Below are 21,982 nucleotides of genomic sequence, written 5' to 3' on the forward strand. Positions count from 1 at the left end.
TTTTTTTTTCAGCTTTTCGGAATCTCAGGGATCTCCTCCCATGGTCATTCTTTTTAATTTTAGCCATTGTAAACATTTTTTTTTTTAATTATTTTTTGTGTTCTGTTTGTCCACTCTGCTTATGTGTTTTCTTTTTTCCATTTTCCTATAGTTACTTGAACATTCCTTAGAATTCCAGTTTGATTTATCTACAGTATTTTTGAGCACATCTGAACACATGTGTATCTCCCCTTTAACAACTCTACAACTGAATTTACCAGCTTCTCTAGTCCCTATTCTCAATGTCCAAAGAAATTATCCTTCTTGTGAAATCATTATTTTTCTCTTCCAACTGCCAAGAAACCTTGAAGTTCTTTGGGGGCTTTTTATTTTGTTGTTTCTGGGGGGTTTGTTTTGTTTTTTTAACTTGCAGTTCATTCTGTGTATAAGATCTTAAACTCTGAAATTTCCCCCTTGATCTTTGTGAGTTTACTTTATCATTTAGTCTAATTCTGATCCCGATGATTGGGATAAGGTGCCCTCGTCTGTGTTCACATGGGACCTGTACCTAGTTCCAACTCATCTGTAATGTAATTCTTAACTAGTGGTTCAAAGCCCGGAATCTGGAGCTGACTTCAGATTCTAGCTTCACCTCTTAATAGCTGGGTGATCTTGGGGAAATTTTAAAACCTTTCTGGGCCTCATTTCTTCATTGTTAAATAGATTTGATCTTATAATCTATCTCCAGAGATAATCCAAATAATGAGCTTTTACATTTGATCTCCAAAGATGCTTTTAGTTTACAGAAAAAAGCAGTAAACTTTGACTTGATCCTGTTTAGGATATAGCTGATAGAAAACTCTTCAAATATAAATAATTTGGGAGGGGATTACATAATTTACTACCATGTTGATTCCAAGTAATTTTTAAAATTCTCTTTTCTAGCGTAAGACAAGGTAGATTTGAAAGTTTATTTGGAAAACTGACCAAAAATAGCATGTTTGATTTCCGTCCAGTACATTTTATGTAAGCAAACATGATTTTCCTCAGTATGTGCTGTGTTGTGGGGTGCGGATAGAATCAAGAATCCTTTTGAATTATGAGCTACCAAGAATTTTGCAGATTATTTAAAAAGCTGTCCTAGAAAGAATATTTATTTAACAGATTGACTGGTGTGACTATATAAAGTAGTAAATTTTGGAGGAAAACAAACAAGTATTTATATTAAATGTCAAATGCAGAATACATTCTGCAGATGAATGGGCAAAAGGATAGGAATAGTTCATGAAGAAGGAAGAATATAGGGGCAATGTATCCTGCTGTATTAAAAACATACAAATTGAGATACTTTTGAAATTCCATTTTGCATCTAGCAGAGTAGCGTTAACAGACAGTGCTGATGGGGTTGAGGTAAAATTGTACTTCATTGCCAGGCGTTGTAAATTGCTAGAACATTTTTAGAAACTCAAATGACAGTACAGGGCAAGAACCATGCAGATTTGCATTTATTGTGTCCTAATTCTACTACTTCCTAGATTTGTCTATAGATAAATTCAGCCTTCAACGCATAAAGGATATATTCAAGAAGATAAAGAAGATATCAAGTGTCAAAATACATATAAATCTGTTGGCTTTCCTAATTGGCAAAAAGCATTTAGTTGTTCAGCATCCCTCCCCCCACCCCCCCCACTACTCATCACATGTTCCCATGTCACTTTCCATTCATAGATAGAATATGGAAATTTTTATTTTTTCATGAGAGCCATTCACAGTTAATTGTACACTCACTCCTTACTCTTTAACCAAGCTTGTTTGCTGAAGCAGGGATGTCCAAGAAGACTATGTTCTGCCTGTTGTTGTTCAGTTGCTAAGTTGTGTCCTACTCTGCGACCCCATGGACTGTAGCCCCGCCAGGCTCCTCTGTCCATGGTATTTCCCATGGTATTTTCCCAGAATACTGGAGTGGGTTACTGTTTCCTTCTCCAGGGGATCTTCCTGGATCAAGGATCCAACATGCGTCTCCTGCATTGATAGGCGGATTCTTTACTCCTGAGCCACCAGGGAAGCCCTGTTGTTTTGTCTGTTAGCAGAGCAAAAAAGTCGTAATGAGAAAAGGAAGTTTTAGTGGTGCAACAACACAGACCACACTTGGCAGTCACACAGTTTTGCTTAGAAATGTCAGTTCCAGAACCCACAATTCTACTAATTGACTTTTTTCTCCCCTCTCACTCCCTCCCATTTTCCCTTTCTACCCTTCCCCACAAATTGGAGTAGTGTACTCTGATATTTAAGCCTTTCTCTTAATGCTTACAAGGAGAGGAAAGGGATTGGACAGGAAAGAGTATCGAAGGAAAAACCCACTGACAGCTCAGTAGATCCAAAGAGTGGTGATAGTGCCATTCGGTTAGGAAGCCTGTGGTTACTTTAGAGAGAAAACCACCCATCATCCATTTTATGAGATGCTGAAGTTACAGTACTGTACACTTCATTTATACTCAAGGTTTGGGCATAGGGTGCTGTGGCACTTATAAACCCTTTGGAAAACCAGGCTCTTGAGTGTTCAGCATTGTGTAGGCCTACAGCTTACCCAGTATGGAATGTGTGTTTCTAGTTGTGTTTAAGTGACTGCTCTATAACTTACAGGCTTTGAAGGGTTTGCCATTGATCTCTTCCCCTCAAAAAAGTTAAGATTATTGTATGCGATACTGAGCTGTTGAGAAATTATTTCATAGCAATAATTGTTAAAAAGATATCCATTTGTCTTTGGTACAGATGGAAGTGTAGAGAATGAGTTTTCTAACTAACCAATGATTGCACCTTCATGATTTTGGCTTATTGGAACAAACAGAATTTCAGGCTTTAAGGGAAATGCTTTACACATGGCATTTTGGAAAAATGTGAGCCTAGACTTGTGGATGTGATCCATTATGGAAACCTGGCTTACATCACCATTTAAAGATTGCGTATTATTTACTTTTGTTTTGGTTTTATAACTTGTGTATAGAGTGAGAGGAGAACTATCGAGCTCCAGTTGGACATCAGTGCTGGAAATGAGAGTTGTACTTGAAGTCCTGTGGTGAAATACTTGTGTGATTGGATTCTTCTGTATGTAAATCTTGATACTTGCATGACTTTTTGGGAATTGTTTTGGGGTTTTTTCATATATCTTAACCAAAAAAAATTTTTCTTAAGTTATTTTGAACATATAATAACTTTGAACACTCAGAGTTTGTTTTACATTTTATTTATTAAATTAAATGATAGCAAATGAGGATGATTTGTGACCATGGCTATCCCATAGTTGGCAGAACTTGATAATGAGAAGTAATTTGTCCTGTGTATGTACACTTTTGATCACAGTACAGGTGCAGATGTTTTCTTTCTGTGAGCAATTGAGTCTGGGAATCACCTCCTGTGGATATGGGTGTCCCAGTGATGGGGAGCCAGCTGTTGGGTGTTGTCAATAAACAGCTTGCTCCTAGTTGCTGCTCCAGAGAAGAGGGCAGGAGTAGAGCGCGCGGGGTGAAGATTTTCGCAACACCTCCAATGACCTGGGTTAAATTCGTGCGATTTTCTGCTGTGGCTTTTTCCTATAGATGCCAGAGTTCATCTGCTTCAGATTTTCACAAATGATTCATCTTCCTGTCATATTTTCTTAGATTACAGTGACTAAAGCATCTTCGAGTCACTTTTAGGTATTTTCTCCTACCACAATGTATTGGAGGAGAGAACAGTGATATTCACGCTCAGTCCTGTTTCCATCTCATGCTGATTGATTCCTGTGGTACATGGAAAACTGTTTCTCCTTGAAAATGGCTTTCTGGTGACTTACTGTTTTCTGTGGGAGGAAACTTATGGCCTTCTCTTCTGTTTCTCTTCCAGAGAAAATCTGGAAAAGTTGCAAACAAAGCATCATTTCTCTAAGAAAATTTTGGATAGCAGAAATTCTGGATAACAGGTAAAAAGAGTATTTAAATTTCTTCGATGATGCTGATAATCAACTGTAATCTGCAGAAGTAAACCAAGAGAGGAAAGATAGGGGAGAAAAGCTGGGTGTACTTTGTGTCAGGGGTTGAATTAGGGACTTTACATATATTATCACGTTTAGATGATTTTTACCAAGATTCTAGACATAGATCTAAGAATCTCAGAATAAAACTACCCTTTGGAATGCTGTTTTAAGTAGATTTACCTATTGATTGGATTTTCTGTCTGCAGGCATTTTTTAACATCAACCATAAATGAAATACAGACGTATAATACAGAATGCTAGAATCTGCTATGTGATGCAGCCTAGCTAAGGCTTCTGAGTTTCTGTCTTTTATTTTAGTTCTTGATCTTTGCCAGTTATTAATATTTGCAGCTATACCATCTCCTTAATTCTTTCCAATACTTTGTTACCAGATCCAGTATTTAAGTTTGCTAATAAGGTACCTCTTCACAATGGAGTCCAGCCCAGACGTCCCCATCATGTCCTCAGTGGCAGTCTTACCGTGGCTGAATAAGTGTACCTCTGTACTTTTCCCTCTTATCTCACAAAATTCAGAAAGTCTGAGAAATAACACTACATGTAAAACATCCAGTATACTTTAAGAAATGTATCTCAAATGACAGCTACAATTTTACTTTTTAAACTAGAGAAGACATGAAAACAAATCAGACTTCCCTGAGACCCTGTTGGCATAAACCAGTGCTCATAGACTGAGGTGAATGGCCCTTCCTGATGGTGGTGTGGCGGGTGAGGTGCTGTTTATTCTAAGTCATTCTAGTATGAACCTTGAAGTTAGATTTCAAGTATGTAGAGAAGTAGTTCCTAAAGATAGCATCAATAAAAAAAAGTAAGATTTTAATATTTGCTGATCTTCCTTTGGTATTTTTCATTTTTGTCAGGGCGGACCAACTTAGTCACCATGAGTTGGAGCTTCCTCACTCGCCTGCTAGAGGAGATCCACAACCACTCCACGTTTGTAGGGAAGATCTGGCTCACGGTATTGATTGTCTTCCGGATCGTCCTTACAGCTGTAGGAGGAGAATCCATCTATTACGACGAGCAAAGCAAATTTGTGTGCAACACAGAGCAGCCGGGCTGCGAGAACGTCTGCTATGACGCCTTTGCACCCCTCTCTCATGTGCGCTTCTGGGTGTTCCAGATCATCCTGGTGGCCACCCCCTCGGTCATGTACCTGGGCTATGCCATTCATAAGATTGCCAAGATGGAGCACGGCGACGCGGACAAGAAGGCCGTTCGCAGCAAGCCCTACGCGATGCGCTGGAAACAGCACCGGGCTCTGGAAGAAACAGAAGAGGACCATGAAGAGGATCCCATGATGTATCCGGAAATGGAATTAGAAAGTGAGAAAGAAAATAAAGATCAGAACCAATCTAAACCTAAGCATGATGGCCGGCGGCGGATTCGGGAGGATGGGCTCATGAAGATCTATGTGCTGCAGCTGCTGGCAAGGACCGTGTTCGAGGTGGGTTTCCTTGTTGGGCAGTATTTCCTGTATGGCTTCCAAGTCCACCCATTTTATGTGTGCAGCAGACTCCCTTGCCCTCATAAGATAGACTGCTTCATTTCTAGACCCACTGAAAAGACCATCTTTCTTCTGATAATGTATGGTGTTACAGGCCTTTGCCTATTGCTTAACATTTGGGAGATGCTTCATTTAGGATTTGGGACAATTCGAGACTCACTAAACAGTAAAAGGAGGGAACTGGAAGATCCGGGTGCTTATAATTATCCTTTCACTTGGAACACGCCATCTGCTCCCCCTGGCTATAACATTGCCGTCAAACCAGATCAAATCCAGTACACCGAACTGTCCAACGCTAAGATTGCCTACAAGCAAAACAAGGCCAACATCGCCCAGGAACAGCAGTACGGCAGCCATGAGGACAACCTCCCACCTGACCTGGAGACTCTGCAGAGGGAAATCAGAATGGCTCAGGAACGCCTGGATCTGGCCATCCAGGCCTATAATCACCAAAACAACCCCCATGGTTCCCGGGAAAAAAAAGCCAAAGTGGGGTCCAAAGCTGGGTCCAACAAAAGCAGTGCTAGTAGCAAATCAGGGGATGGGAAGACCTCCGTCTGGATTTAATCTTGGCTGGGCTTAAAGCTTGTGCTTTCATAGTTCATGGTAAGCAGCGGCTCACTGAAGAATGACTTCCGTTGAGTAAACATTTGGCTCTGCTTATCTTCAGGGATGCTGTTGGCTCATGATCCAGGCTCAGGGGACTCTGAAGGTGGGGCTGGGACAAGAAGGAGAGAACGGGAAACAGCATTCCTAGACACGAGTTCCAGCAATAATACAGTTGCAGAACTGTACATTTGTGTCTTCCAGATCTGGAAAAGAACAGATATATTTAAATCATTCTTGTTGAACAGTTTTTGTATGTACAGTATTATGGTACTTTTTTTTTTTTTAGTATGAGAACTTTTTTTTGTATTTGTACATTGGACCACTGTAGTTATACTTTTATATTAAAGGGGAAAAAAATCCTTAAGGTAATGCCTATTAGGCTTAGTGTTATTACTTTGTTGAGCAAACTCTACCCGGGGTTTAAAGTTTTAATAGATGCTACACACCTAATAAAAAGTGCCTCTCGTGTTACAGGGACAGTTTCAGATATGTGAGGAGCCGAAGAGGGATGAGTCAGTTCTCAGCCTCGGAGAGGAAGTCCATGGTAGAAGGAGATGCAGATCTCTCTCTGACTTGAGAAATCTTTGAATCTTATTCGTATGCCCAGAGTTGTATCTAGTCTTTGAAAAGCTATTTTTGTTTTCAAATGATTCACTGCAGGAGTCCTTTAAATACCAAGCCTTGCTTTGATGGTGTGTATATAACGTCAGTTCTTTCAAAAGTCTGATGCACAAAGGTGTCCTCAGCCAGTAGCAGTGTGGAGACCCTGGCTAGAACTATTCTGAGATTCGTCTATCACCAAGCAAAGCCATGCCTAGGAAATAAGCCCTGGTGTTTAGTTGTGGGCCTGTTTGATTTGCCTTAAATCTGAATCAAAAAATCTGCCTCTCTCTGGTTTCTTAAGATGCCAGTGATGAATATTTTCTTGATATGTTAACAGTAAAAATATGAAAATTCCCTTCTAGGCTAAAAATTAATCAAAGCCATTTATACTGCATGTGACAGAAGGCCTAAATTCAACTTCCTTACTTCTATCATTTACCATGGAATTTTTATAATTTACCTACTTCTGCCAAAGTAGGTTTCTGCCCGGAAGACCAGTTCAGACCCTTGGGATTCTATCTGTAAATAGTCTGAAAGAGAATTTCAGTATTTATTCACTATAGGCATATCTGTTTGTCAGTGACAAGCATTCATGTTCACATAACACTCATAATTTGCAGTAGTATTTAACTGCCATTTTCAGCCTTCTGTTGGATAATTTTGTTCTCTCTGTCATGTTCACATCATTTGTCTTACAGTTTAAGAGCTTCCGAGTAAGAGCTTGGTAAAGATTTAAAGGAAGGAGTGTTTGCTTCACCAGGGAGCATTTCATTTGGAACATCTCACTCTTCTCTAACAGAAAGTTAATTGCAAGCCACCTGTAACTTTGAAATTCCAAGAGTGTGGGTTTTGTTTTGTTTTGTTTTTGCTCTTAATTTTTAAAAGTCAGTTCTTTATTATTTAGGAGGGTCTTAGAACAGCATCCTGTGTACAGTTCTTTTTTCTTTGTTCTCCATTTCTCCCCCTCCCCCCAAAAAGAAACTCAGTTGAAAATTTAATCTTATCTTCTAGCCATGCATTTACATTTATTTTGCTTTTTTTAATCTGTAAATTTTACCCAAGAGAAGCTCCTCAGGATCTCTAAACACTTGAGCAAAAGGTCGACTCCAGTGAGACTGAAGGGAAAATTTCAGAAAATGACTTAACATGTGTATGTATCCTGGATAATTACCAGATCTGCACAGTTTCCTTCAAACAAAGTATTTAATAAAGAATTTCAAGTAATTATTCTAAAACAGGCAAGATTTTAAATACTTCGGGCTGGCTAAGATAAAGAACTACCAATAATCCTTATGTCAGTAGAACTTCATGCATACGTCTGAATTGAAGGACAGAAAAAAATACATGTAGGTTCATGTCCATCTATTCAGAGCCTGAGGGAGAACAGAGTGGCTTTGCCATTGGGAGGGTTGGGGATTTGAATGATAGGGGAGGGACGGAGTCGAGCAGAAATGCCAGGCAGACGTTCGGCGCCAGAAGCATCCACTTAGTTTCTACAGGCAGGGCCTCCGGTGTTTCATCTTGGCTTGTTCTGATGAGAATGTTATCTTTTGTGTCTGGATAATTCTTCAACTTCCTCAAGCACATAGAAAGATATTCTGGGTCACCTTCACATGTGTTCAAATCTGTTTTTATTCTCTCACTAAAGTTCTAATTATGACATAGATTTCCCGGCTCTGACTGCTTCCTTAGTCCATTTCTTTTAGCCTTTGAACATACAAGTTTGCCAAAATCATTCTCACTTAATAACATGTCATGGACCTACATTAAGAAATGGCCCTTTCAGTGTCTGGCTTAACCCACTGAGTGGATAAAAATATTGTTCCAGTTACTGTTCTGGAACTTGCAAGTGTTTGTATAAACAGCATTTTTTTTTTCCTATCAAAATCACATTCCTTTGAATTGCTGCATAAGACATGCTATGTCTTATGACATGTGGTTCTCTAAATAGTAGTTGAGTGCTTAGTCCTTCACATACTATAATCAGGATATGGTCAACAACATGTTTATATTCCTTAATACACCGTTGGATTTATTTAGATGCGTGTCCTTTATAAAGCAAACAGGCTTTTTTTTCTTAGTTCAAATTTGAGGGAAGAATTAGATAGCATTTTCCTGTAGAGAAATGTTAATGTTCATTTTGTGGCTTCCTTTTGCTTTCTGCCTTAGTTTTGCTAGCTTCTATGTTTGTTCATTTAAAACCACAAGTGTGTTATTTCATTAGAAGTCAGTTTTTCTGGGGATTTTCCTTGACTGACATCTATAGAATTACTTTTGATAAAGATGAACTTTGCCATCTAAATTGGTTCTCACAGGTTAGAACTCCCACACATCTGTCTTTAAGAAGGACACCTATGTCTTTAAAAAGAAAAATGTCATCATTAGGTACCTTAACTGTCATTTCTTTGTGGTATGAAACTAAGCAATTCCCTTTACTTTTCCAAGTTCCAGTACCCACCTACCTCTCAGAAGTGTTATGGAGTAGTTAGAGAAAGCCTCTGGTGAAAGGTATTAAAAGACCAACTGTTGGTCATTGTCTGAGCTTGGAGCTTCAAAAAAATCAGTGAAAGAACTATGTGATTTAGTAAGATGTCCTTTGGTGCTCTTTATCACAGGAATCAGTTGTTGAAAACACTGAACTTGCTCTAGCAGCTTATTCTGAGAATGGACTTAAATGTTATTCCTGTTAGTCATACCTGTGGTTTACCCGTTAAGCTTATAAATGTCCAGGCTTTGTGTTTTCCATCTCATTTATGGGACTGTACGCTTCTAAAAATAATACCTTTAGTTGAGGATAGGATAAATTTTTGGCCAGCCAGTGTTTGGTAAAAGGCAAGTATGTTACACTTGAACCTACTTCAAGAAATGCCTTTTTATAAAGGAAAGGTCTTTCCTGACTGTGAAGTAAAGTACCTGAAGTCAGAGATACACAGTTGCTGGTCATTTTGCTTGGAAGGTTCCAGATATTGATTTTATCTTCATAAAATCATGTAATTTCATGAAGAGTCTTACCACCTGAAAATAATAAAGCCCTTGCACTTACACAGTGCTGAGTTTGGAAATAAAATTTCAACTCACCTATGTATCATAAATCTGTAATAATTCACAGTCACCATCAAATGTTAGAATCATTAGGTTGACTTGCATACTTGTCACTCATTCTGGCCATATATCATGGAGAGTTTAAAAGATTTTATTTGTTGTCTCTAATGCAGTTGTGTTGTTTTTGTTGTTTTTAATAATGGTGTTGAGTTTGGTTCATGCACATTCCATGTTAAGAATCATACTTTTAAAAGAAGCAATCCGTGTATTCCAAATTGCAGGAGTCCAAACAAAAGAGAGCCCTGCCCCTGTACAAAGTCTCTACAGAAATGAAAGAAGTACGAGTTCTGCATTTCAGGCTTGGCTTGTTGAACCAGCAAAGACACTGGCTATAATACGCTTCCAAGACCGGAAGTGTTTTTCTTCATTATACTCTCAATTGTGTTCTCTTCAGTAAATCTCTTACGGAAGTCTCTACCTCAGGCACTGTTAGATATGATTAGCATGTTGATACTGAAAACCTTAGCTGGGACTTCAAACTTTTAAAGGTAATTTAAATGTAAAATTCAGCTGTTAACTAGCAATTTAACGTCATGTAATGTGCAGTTTGGATATTGTATGAACAACTAAGGAGTTACCCATTCTAGTGCCAAAGATTACTGGTTGCTAACTTCATTCTGTACGGTTAATGTACAACTTTACACAGTGGGGACGGACTCCTCTCAGGGCCTTGTCTCGAGGAAGATTTTTGTTGGTTCTGAATGTTTCTGTCATTTCCAAATACAGTTTAGAAGATTCATTTGTGGTCTGTGCATCTTTTTCCAAACTTGAAAACTCAACTGCCAGGAAGTGTCATATTGAGGATTTTTACCCCATCCTTTGTATAACATAGTGCCTGAGAGCTTAATGATTTACACAGGAAACCTGATAGGAAAATCTCTTCCAGTACATTCACCTGTAAGTTGATCTCAGTGGGAATACAGAAGCAGGCAATTTTCAAAGTAGAGGCTTGGGCTCAAAAGGTACCCCCTGATTTTTCATAGCTGTGTTAGAATTCCTCTGGGATTGCTGTGGCTGAAAGGGTTTGGCATGTTTGTGGCATCTCCATGTGGGGAGGGTAGGTGACCTTGAGAGGGTGGGGGTAAGGTCTAAGCACAGCCCCTGGGGACACACCCCATCCCTGGCTCCCCTCGGTTCTGGACTCTGGAGAAGAGGAGTGCCTTCCGAGAGGGATGCTCCTCACAGATGTAGACCAGTCTTGCTGTGACTCATCCACTCTTTGAGAAGAGAATGGTGTTGGGGGCGGGCTGAGGAGAGGGTAGCCTTTACTGCAACAATGCCCTCTGTTCCCCCAGACACAGAATTGCTGACAGACGGACAGAACAGGTCATTCATTGAGCACACCCTCAGCAGCACAGATTGTAAACTGGTCAGCCAGCCATATTTGGTAATAAACGTGTGAGCCATTTGAAAGCCGTTAGAGCTGCTAGTTTGAAAAGAGGTTTCTTCGGCAGATTTGCCATCAGAACAGAGGCAAGTACCTGGAAACGGTGTTGCATCCAAGTTAAAATTTGTTTTCTTTGCCATGTAGAGTTTAAAACAGTTTTTCTAAGGTTTTGAGGGCTTATACCAATCTTAACATGTAATGCTTTTAGGGTTAGAAGCATGTTACCGAGGAGTGCAGAGCATACCGAGGTTGAGGCAGAACTGAGAACAGATCTGGTCTGCACTCTGATTGCCCAGTGGCTCGATCCAGCATTCTTTGGTCTTTTCCTGGAGAAGTGCAGAAGCCGCTGTTTGTGGGGCTCTCGTGGTGGCCAGGGGTGGACCCTGCTTGGTGGACCTCGCCGTGTTCACAGCATTTTTTCCTGAATGTGACCATTGGACCACATATGAAGAAGTAACAGGGAATGCCTATTCAGATGTTGGGGACCACCTATGAAGAAGTAACGGGGAATGCCTATTCAGATGTTGATTCTTTGGACCCATCTCAGGCTCAAATAGTCAGAATTAAAAAGTTTTCCAGGTGATTTTTTTAGAATCTTTTATTAAGGTATAATTTACATGATATAAAATTCACCCTTTGAGCGTGTAGTTACAGATTCGTGCATTGAGTAGCTATTACTGGAAGATACAGAATAGTTATATATTCCAAAATTCTCTATAGGTGATTCTTACGTATATTAAGGTGTGAGAACCACTTATCTTAGGAAAACAATATAAACATGAAATGTGGGCCAGAATAAAAGGGAGAAAGGGATTGTTTTGAGTGATCACTGTTCAAGGAGGTTTAAACCAGACAGAGCATATGAATGTCATCTTGTGTCAGCTCAGAATGATGGCTGGAGCGGAGGACTGGAGATGACTCAGAGACTGGAATCAGCTGAATAATCCATAAGTGATTTGGGAGAGGGGCAGGGGCTACCAGGAAGAATGCTGTCTCCAACTAGATGTTTAAGCATGTTTTCTAAATTTTTATTGGAGTGTCATTGACTTACAGTGTTTTGTTTGCTGTAGAGCAAAGTGAATCAGTTATATAAATGTATACATATATATATATATATATTTTTTTTTTTAGATTCTTTTTCTGTATAGGTCATTATAGAGAGCTGAGAGGGCTTCTCAGGTGGCTGAGTGGTAAACAATCCACTTGCCAATGCAGGTGACATGAGTTTGATTCCTAGGTCAGGAAGATCCCCTGCAGAAGGAAATGGCAACCCACTCCAGTATTCTTGGCTGGGAAATCCCATAGACAGAGGAGCTTCATGGGGTTGCCAAAGAGTCAAACATGACTTAGCAACTAAAACAAGAGTATTGAGAAGAGCTTCCTGTGCTGTACAGTAGGTCCTTGTTAATTACCTATTTATATACTGTGTGTATATGTCAATCCTAATCTCCCAGTTTATCCCCCTCCCCACCTCCACAAAGCATAAGTTTTCAAAACATCTTCCGATAGGCATTCCAGACTTCCACTTTATCACTATGACTAGACCCAGAACCATCCCACCTTGTATGTGAATGAGTTGGTACCACTGCTTCAGAGTTTCTCCACCCTACATTTTATGACTTCTTTGAGGAAAGTAGAAGCAGGAAGTGACTCTGGTTGGAAAACAAAAGGGAAAAGAGATGATGGTGACAGGCATCCGCTGTCAGTTGGTTTTCTCTCCTGCCTTCTCAATTCCAAGGAAGTGCACAGCATTTCCTTGTTGTGCCCTTGACATGCTGTGCCTACTTTCACTGAGATTTGGGGATTGTGAAAAAAAGCCCATGGAAGCCCACTGCTAGAGCCTCGAGGAAAAGCTGACCAGATTCCCTCTTTACCCTCGGCCGAACCTTCCACAAGTAGCCTTGTCTGCTCTGCGGGGCCATCACACGGTATGGGCTGGCTGACAGCCTTAAACTCCAGGCAAGGCAGAGCCAAGCAACTGTTCATAACCGATTTCAGTGCATAGCCAGTGACCTGAATGGGACCTGACCGTGGGGAAAAATGATACAGAACTAGATCGCTTTTTTCAATTTTATTTTTAGTTTGTGTAGTCAGTCTGGTGAAAGTGAAATTTTATCTTTGCTCTGGAAACCCTGAAAAACACTGACAGGGAGCTCCTTTGGCCTGGCCCATTTTCCGGAAAGCGTGTGCAGCTGTGACTTCTGCCCAGCGGGCAGAGACTGATGTTTGATCCTGGACCCAGATGCTGCTGAGAGCAAGCACAGGCCTCAGCCTCTGACTGCAGAGCCCTCTGCACAAGGATTGGGACTTCGTAAGACACTTTTAATGCCAAAAGCCATGGAAACAGGGTGAGTGTGAATTGTCAAAGAATTGTGTACTCCACATTCAGATGGAAAAATAATCACAGACAAAGGAGCTATAGCCTTTGAACCAGCTGTAATTACAGACCAACTTACTGTGGTATTGAAGTCCAGTGATCTGCTTTAGGGTCTCGTTGACCTAGAAGAGACAAAGTGTGGAGTGGGGACTGCTTTTCCTTTATGTTAATTGACCCTAGGCAGTGAGCAGCCACCCAAGCCAGCTCTTTGAGTTGTCATCTGTGATTCCAGGAAATAGCTGCAGGAAAGAAGGGTAGAGCATTCAGCATAGACCCAAGCTAAGGGCATGGAGGGGTGGGGGAGCGAGGCAGGGGGAGGGGTGGTTGTGTGGTAAGGACTGTGAAACGCCGCCATATCACAGCTGGGTACTCCCAGAGAAGATCGGTGTAGATTGACCTGGAATAGATGTCCTGGAGCCCATCACCCGTGATTTAGGATTGCCAGATAAAACACAGATGCCTGATTACATTTGAATTTCAGGTCAATAGTATATATTACATGGGACATGCTGATATTTAAAAAATTATTTGTTGTTTATCTGAAATTCAAATGTAACTGAGTGTCCTGTATTTTTATTTGCTAAAACTGGCAAACCTACCTTGATGCAACTCAGACATGTGTTTTGAGGCGTGATGACAGAGGATGGAGAGGTTTCCCTGGTGGTCCAGTGGCTAAGAGTCCGAGCTCCCAAGGCAGGGAGCCCAGGTTCGACCCCTGGTCAGGGAACTAGATCCCATATGCTGCAGCTAAAGACACTGTGTGCCAAAACTAAGACTTGGTGCAGCCAAATAAAAATAAACATTAAAAAAAAAAAAAGAGGATGGAAAAGACTTTAGTCAACTCTCAGAAAAACTGAACAAAAGCCATATGCTAAGTCTGAGCCACTTCATATGGAAAGTAAGAAACAACCAACGAGGAGTGCTTTTTGGTCTCCCATCTTTGTAGCAATTCTCTCGATGCAAACCATTTGGGGGATTTATAATTTTATTAGTAACAATTTAATAACCATGTCAACCGAAGCTCAGGCCAGCAACCATCCACCTTTAAACACACACACACACACACACACACAAACCTATTAATCTATCAATCCTACTTCCGAGTATATACCCAAGAATTGAAAGCAGAGTCGAAGAGATGTTTACACACCACTGTAACTTGCAGCATTTTTCACAATAGTCAGGAAATGAAAGCAACTCAAATGTCCATCAACAGGTAAGTGGATAAAGAAAATATGGTACATATATATAATGGACTAGTTCAGCCTTGAAAAAGGAAAGGATCTTCACACAGTTGAGCCTTGAGGACAATATACTAAATGAAATAAGCTTGTCACAAAAGGAAAAATACTGTATGAGTCCACTTACATGAGCTATTTAGAGTACTCAACATCAGGGAAACAAAGTAGAATAGTGATTGCCAGGGGCTGGGAAATGCTGAGAGTTCTGGTTTTGCGAGATAAAAAAGTTGCAGAGATGTGTCACACAACAATGTGAATATAGCCATCACCACTGAACTGTACACTTCAAAATCACTGAAGGTAAATTTTACATGTTATGTTTTGTAACTACAATTAAAAAAGGATAAACCTACTGAATAAAATAATAAAAGAATTTTGACCAATACTAAAGGATCTAAAAAAGTAAAATGTTGAGACTTCCCTGGTGGTCCAGTGGCTAAGACTCACACTCCCAATGCAGGGAGCCTGGGTTCAATCCCCAGTCAAGGAACTAAATCCCATATGCTGCAACGAAGACCTGGTGCAGCCAAGTAAATAAATTTTTTTTTTTTTGAGTAAAATGCTCCCTCATATCCTATTCACCTTCCTCAGAGATAATCACTGTTTAGCATTTCCTTCCAGAAATGTTTTTGCACATACAGGCATATACATGTGCCTATTCTTTGTTTAGCAAACCATTTCTTCAACAGAATTACAATTGTCTTTATTAATAGACTACTGGACCTCAAATCTAAAATTGGTGGCACCAAAATTAGAGAACTTAGTTAAGTTTAATTAATTGTCTGGAAAGGGAACACTTTGAAATTTAACAGGAACATCTGCTAGTGTACATGAATTAATCTTCCATGAAGATGATAACATGTACTATAATACAGACTTTGAAATGAGAGAGCTCTAAAGATTTTTTAAGCTCTTAAAATTAACTTTATGGAGCATAATTAACAGACAATAAATGTGCCCGTTTTCGGTGACTTGTGTCTCTTTTTTTATTGCAAATACCGTTGCCTGGTGTTTTTTAGTTATTCTGGGTTCTTAAAAAATATGAATTTATTTATTTGTCTGACTGAGTCTTAATTGTGGCATGTGAGATCTAGTTCCCCAACCAGGGATCAAACCTGGGCCCCCAGCATTGGGAGTGTGGCGTCTTAGCCACTGGACCACCAGGGAAGTCCCTGATTACTCTGTTTTAATGACATTTTTCCCGGTTATAAAAGTGTGTTTACACACTCCTTATAAAAAAAACTTGGAAAATTAGAAACAGAGAAAATGGAAAACTGACTGTTGCCCTTCCCTAAAAAACCGTTATCATTGTCTCTCTTCAAAAGCACGCAGGCACTTACTCATCTTGAAACACAGAAAAGTATGAAGGAAATAAGAATAGTCCATAGCTGCCACACTCAGATTTTCCTTGCTGGTATTTAAAAAGGAATATATATGCTTGTGGGCTTCCCTGGTAGCTCAGTTGGTAAAGAACCCACGTGCAATGCAGGAGACCCTGGTTCAATTCCTGAGTTGGGAAGATCCCCTGGAGAAGGGATAGGCTGCCCACTCCAGTATTCTTGGGCTTCCCTGGTGGTTTAGTCGGTAAAGAATCCACCTGCAACGTGGGAGACCTGGGTTTGATCCCTGGGTTGGGAAGATCCCCTGGATACCTACTCCAGTATCCTTGCCTGAAGAATCCCCATGGACAGAAGAGCCTGTCGGGCTGCAGTCCATGGGGTTGTAAAGAGTCAGACATGACTGAGTGACTAAGAACATGCATACGTGCATGTGTCTTAAAAATTCAAGTACTAAAACATGTTAAATGGATGAAGAGTAAATATCCCTTTCTCAAGTTTTTCTTCCCAGGTGTAACAGCTGGTCCTTTTTTGAGAAATTACCAATGGTTTCTCCTGTGCATATGTCAGCTTACATATGAGGTGTCATCCTACAGACAACCTCCATGTCTTATTTTTTCACCTCCTACATCTTGGAGCACTTTGCACATCATTTGTAGACCTGCTTCAGTGTTCTAATGACCACTCTACTCGGCACAACCGTGGATGGATGCCTTCAGCTTCCTACTTTCTGCTCCCAGCAACCCTCCACACAGTGCCCTCTCCCCAGGAGAGAGCACTTCCCAGAAGTGAATTTGTAGCGCTTACCAAAACGGAGGACCATGCAGGTGCTTGATGGGGGAGGGGGGAGCGTCTTCAGCTGTCTCTCCAAGTGTAATGCCTTAACGTCTTTGTGTAATACATTCTCTGAACAAGGACTGACATGTAGGTTTGGCCCCTTCCTAAAAACTAAAAGCTGTATTAAATTTAGCCCACATCACTTTATCAGATTTAACGTCTACAGATTTAAGCCAAATCATGGCAGGATGAAGGCCAGTAAACACATTCCTAGTGTGGTCTGCTCAGAGCACAGTTACGGCTTCTGTAGATGTGAAGTTTCCTCATCAAGGATGGGAATGGGCCCACGGCTCTGGCTCTCCCGGTTGACACGCTAGAGTGTTCTGTTTCTAGGCCACATGCTTTAGGAGGAACATGGGTGGGCTGAAGGGTTTGCAGAGGAGAGTAATAGGACAGGGCAAGACCTGGCTCCCTGGCCTTCGAAGGACATCTCATGAATCCGAAAGGATCTTTAGTCTGAGGGCGAGAAGACTTGCGCTGGGAAATAGCGGTGGTCTTTACAGTTAGAATTCCCTGGCGATCCAGTGGTTAGGACTCTGCGTTTCTACTGCTTCTACTACGGGTTCGATCCCTGGTTGGGGAACTAAGATCCCACAGATCTCATGGCAAAAAAAAAAAAGACTGTCCTAGGAAAAGGACACTAGTGGGGAGAAACCAGAGAGAGGCAGAATGTGGTTTCCATTTTTCTGACAAATTTTCTCTAGGGTTTTGAGGTGGTGTGTTTCCCACCGTTGCAGGAATTCACACAAAGGCTAAATTGGGGGTTGTACAGGAGGATTCGAGCAGGAATTTGGACAGATACTTTCTCAGGTCCCTCTCATCTTCACATTCTACAATTCTGTCTGAATGAACAGGATTTTTGTCTCCATCCCCTTTTCAACAACACTGATTGTTACAGTTTGTTTCTTTTTCCCTCTGAAGCTCCTGGAAAGGCTGGAAAGTATTTTAGTAAGTAGACACTATAAATCTTTGAAGTTTATGAATTGTTCAGAAAAGGAATGAACCCACAGAAGTCCTTTGAAGCAAGTGGCTGGCTCTTGTGTTGGAGCAGCAGGCCTGTCCTGCCTCTCAGTTCCACAGCTCTGTCCTGGGCCTCAGGAATGACACAGGGTGTCGTGTGTTAGAGACCTCACCTCCAAGGATGTGAGCTGGCCCCACATAAAAACGGTGGAAGATGCAAAAAGAGGGAAAATGAGACTCCCTGGGTGCCATCACAGAACTGCAGAAAACAGGACCTTTACATCAAAGTTAACAGGGACTTCCCTGATGATCCAGTGGCTAAGACTCTGTGCTCCTAATGCAGGGGGCCGGGGTTCGATCCCTGCCTGGGAGCTAGATCCCACATGCCAAATAAATAAATACTCGATGCAGCCAAATAAATAAATAAAAATTTAAAAACAAACCAAAAAACAGTGACAGATGAGTGTTACAGGCAACATAGTGAGTGAAAGTCGTTCAGTCGTGTCCGACTCTTTGCAACCCAATGGACTATACAGTGCATGGAATTCTTCAGGCCAGAATACTGGAGTGAGTAGCCTTTCCCTTTTCCAGGGGGATCTTCCCAACCCAGGGATCGAACCCAAGTCTCCCCCATTGTGGGCAGATTCTTTACCAGCTGAGCCACAAGGGAAGCCCAAGAATACTGGAGTGGGTAGCCTATTCCTTCCTTCTTCAGCAGCTTTTCCCCACCCAGGAATCGAACTGGGGTCTCCTGCATTGCAGTCGGATTCTTTACCAACTGAGCTATCAAGGAAGCCCAACATAGTGAAGACATATCAGGGAAGGCAACATAGTGGGTTCAAGTGGGCATGTCCTCTAAGCCTGGGTTTCCATGTCTATCAGGTGGGGCTAAAATAACCCTGCTGCATTTGGTGAGTGTGCATACCTGCTGAGATGCCACTCTAGTGCCTGGTCCACAGTAAACACTCACCAACTAGGGGCTGTGAGCTCTCGGGCTTCATACGTGAGGGTGCTTGATGGGAAGATTGGTGTTTCCACCAATAAATCTGGAAAGGCGCAGGGGAAAGCTGGTTGAGGGAGAGGCTGTGAAATCGGGAATATAGTCCCAATTCTTTCTTTACAGTAACAAGTCAGTTATTCTTTGTGTTGTATGTTGGGAAATAAATTTCCAGAATGAGCACATCCCATGGGCTGTGTCTCAAATGAAACTGTTTTGCTTCCACACCCCAAAGATCACTCAAATTCCAGATTAAACTTCAGTTAAACAGGATAGTTGTGAGCCAATCTGGGCTCAGATGGTAAAGAATCTGCAATGCAGGAGACCTGGGTTTGATCCCTGGGTAGGGAAGATCCCTTGGAGAAGGGAATGGCTACCCACTCCAGTATTCTTGATTGGAGAATTCCATGAACAGAGGAGCAGGTGGGCTTCAGTCCATGGACTCGCAAAGAGTCAGACACAACTTACTGACTAGCAAACAGGACAGTTGGGAGCCAATCTGGATTTCAGGTCCAATTTTATGTTTCCCTTTTTTCTATTTTTTGCCCCCTACCCAACACTCAGCCATCCAATCCAGCCTTTGGATGGCACTGCTTTTTTCTTTTCACTTGACGAACAGTAAGTACCATGAATATTGCAGGTACTAGATTACATGCTGGGAATATGACATTGTAAAAGGCAGGTTCCACTCACCCATCAGGGAGCTGATGCTGTCTGGGAGAGCAGGACAAGCTTCATGATGGCATGTGCTGCATGCTCTGACCTAGGGAAGGAGAACTTTAAAATACTTCACAAACATGTTGGGAAGACACCCAACCCAGGCTGGCTTTCTGGAGCAAGCCACATACTTTGAGACCTAAAGGATAAATAGGCATTAGCTGGATAAAATGAGGGTCAAGACAATAGGGAGAAGTTCCCGGGATAAAAAACTTCAAGGCACTGAAAGAGATTTGCAAGGTTGGAGTCTGGGTGAAGGTGGACCCGAAATGAGCTGGAGAGGCAGGTAAGGGATGGACAGGTGAGCCAGAACTCTGGGTTGAGGAGGGACTGGAGAGGGCATGGCTGGAGGAGTGGAGCTGGCCATCACCAGGATCCAGATGATGGAATGGAGAAGGAGATGAATTTATAATTGACAACCTCCAATGTTTGATCGAAGGACTGAATGATTGATGAAGAAGTGTGATGGTGGGATAAGTGTGATGGTGGGATCAGCCAATTCTCCCTGGCGGTCTAGTGGTTAAGTCTCTGCACTCCCACTGCAGGGGACATGGGTTAGATCACTGGTCAGGAAACTAAGATCTTGCATCCTGTGAGATGCGGGGAGGGCTGGGGAGGGTGGTGGAGGGTAGAAAAGAAGTGTGGCTGTGCAGATGCAGGGCTGGTGGCCAGGGGTCTTCTGATGGTGGTGGTTTTGTTGTCAAAGATAGAAAGGTCTTGAGTTTGGGAAGAACTAGAAGATATCAGGGGAGAGGGTTAGGAAGTGTCAGAATAACGTCCTGAGAAGGTAGGAGGGGTTGGTGTTCAAACCAAAGAGGGATTGATCCTTGTGGGGAGGACCCAAGAACACTGGCAAGAATGCAGGTGAGACTCTGGCAGGGTCTAAAGAGAGGATTTCAGACTGAGTGTAAAGTAGGAGGGGCGCGGAGGCAGGATGGGGTGAATTTTGTAGGGAGCAAAGGAGGTGGGATTAAATAATGGGGAGTGGGACGAGCACTGACCAGCTAAATGCAGGTGTGTTTGTGCTGTTTTGTTGAGCACCCAGCTGAGGTTGGAGACCACAGGTAGTTTTTTTGTTTTGTTTTGTTTTTCGTTTATTAATTAATTTATTTTTTAAATTGAAGTATAGTTGATTTATAATGTTGTGTTAATTTGTGCTGTACAGCAAAGTGATTTAATTATACATATATGTACATTCTTTTTTAAAAATTCTTTTCCATTACAGTTTATCATGCCGCTGCTGCTGCTAAGTCGCTTCAGTCATGTCCGACTCTGCGCGACCCCATAGATGGCAGCCCGCCAGGCTCCCTCGTCCCTTTGATTCTCCAGGCAAGAACCTGGAGTGGGTTGCCATTGCCTTCTCCAACAGTTTATCATAGGACACTGAATATGGTTCTCTGTGCTGTATGGTAGGACTTTGTTGCTTATCTATTCCATTTATAATAGCTTACATCTGCTAACTGTATCCGGTCTCATCACTTCATGGCAAATAGATGGGGAAACAGTGACAGACTTTATTTTTGGGGGCTCCAAAATCACTGCAGATGGTGACTGCAGCCATGAAATTAAAAGACTCTTGCTCCTTGGAAGAAAAGCTATGACTAACCTAGACAGCATATTAAAAAGCAGAGAATTACTTTGCCGACAAAGGTCCATCTACTCAAAGCGATGGTTTTTCTAGTAGTCATGTATGGATGTGAGAGTTGGACCATAAAGAAAGCTGAGCGCCAAAGAATTGATGCTTTTGAGCTGTGGTGTTGGAGAAGACTCTTGAGCATCCCTTGGACAGCAAGGAGATCCAACCAGTCCATCCTAAAGGGAATCAGTCCTGAATATTCATTGGAAGGACTGATGCTGAAGCTGAAACTCCAATACTTTGGCCACCTGATGCGAAGAACTGACTCATTTGAAAAGACCCTGATGCTGGGAAAGATTGAAGGCAGGAGGAGAAGGGGACGACAAAGGATGAGATGGTTGGATGGCATCACCGACTTGATGGACATGAGTTTGAGCAAGCTCCAGGAGTTGGTGATGGACAGGGAAGCCTGGCATGCTGCAGTCCATGGGGTCGCAAACTGAGTGACTGAACCGAACTGACATCTGCTGACCCCAACCTCCTACCCTATCTCTTCCCCAACCCCCTCCTCTTTGGCAAACACCAGTCTGTTGTCTATGTCCATTTCTATTTTGTAGATGGGTTCATTGTGTCATATTTTAGATTCCACGTATAAGTGATATCATATGGTATTTGTCTTTCCCTTTCTGACTTACTTCACTTAGTATGATGATCTCTAGTTGCATC

General features: G+C 41.7%; 1 protein-coding gene across 3 annotated transcripts in view; it reads left to right on the top strand.

Moving 5' to 3' along the window:
• Positions 1 to 10,566, top strand: part of GJC1 (gap junction protein gamma 1) — a 34,487-nt gene extending 23,921 nt beyond the window's left edge. For all 3 annotated transcript variants that reach the window (XM_081577141.1, XM_081577139.1, XM_081577140.1), the window contains exons 2-3: positions 3,862 to 3,937; positions 4,870 to 10,566. In XM_081577141.1, coding sequence (XP_081433267.1) covers positions 4,890 to 6,080 — 1,191 coding nt within the window. In that variant the 5' untranslated portion in view covers positions 3,862 to 3,937; positions 4,870 to 4,889 and the 3' untranslated portion in view covers positions 6,081 to 10,566. The remainder of the gene's footprint in view (positions 1 to 3,861; positions 3,938 to 4,869) is intronic.
• Positions 10,567 to 21,982: the final 11,416 nt, after the last annotated feature.

This window comes from Giraffa tippelskirchi, chromosome 3 (genome assembly GCF_054371585.1).
Source record: "Giraffa tippelskirchi isolate mGirTip1 chromosome 3, T2T-mGirTip1v1.2.pri, whole genome shotgun sequence".
Lineage (NCBI taxonomy): Eukaryota > Metazoa > Chordata > Mammalia > Artiodactyla > Giraffidae > Giraffa > Giraffa tippelskirchi.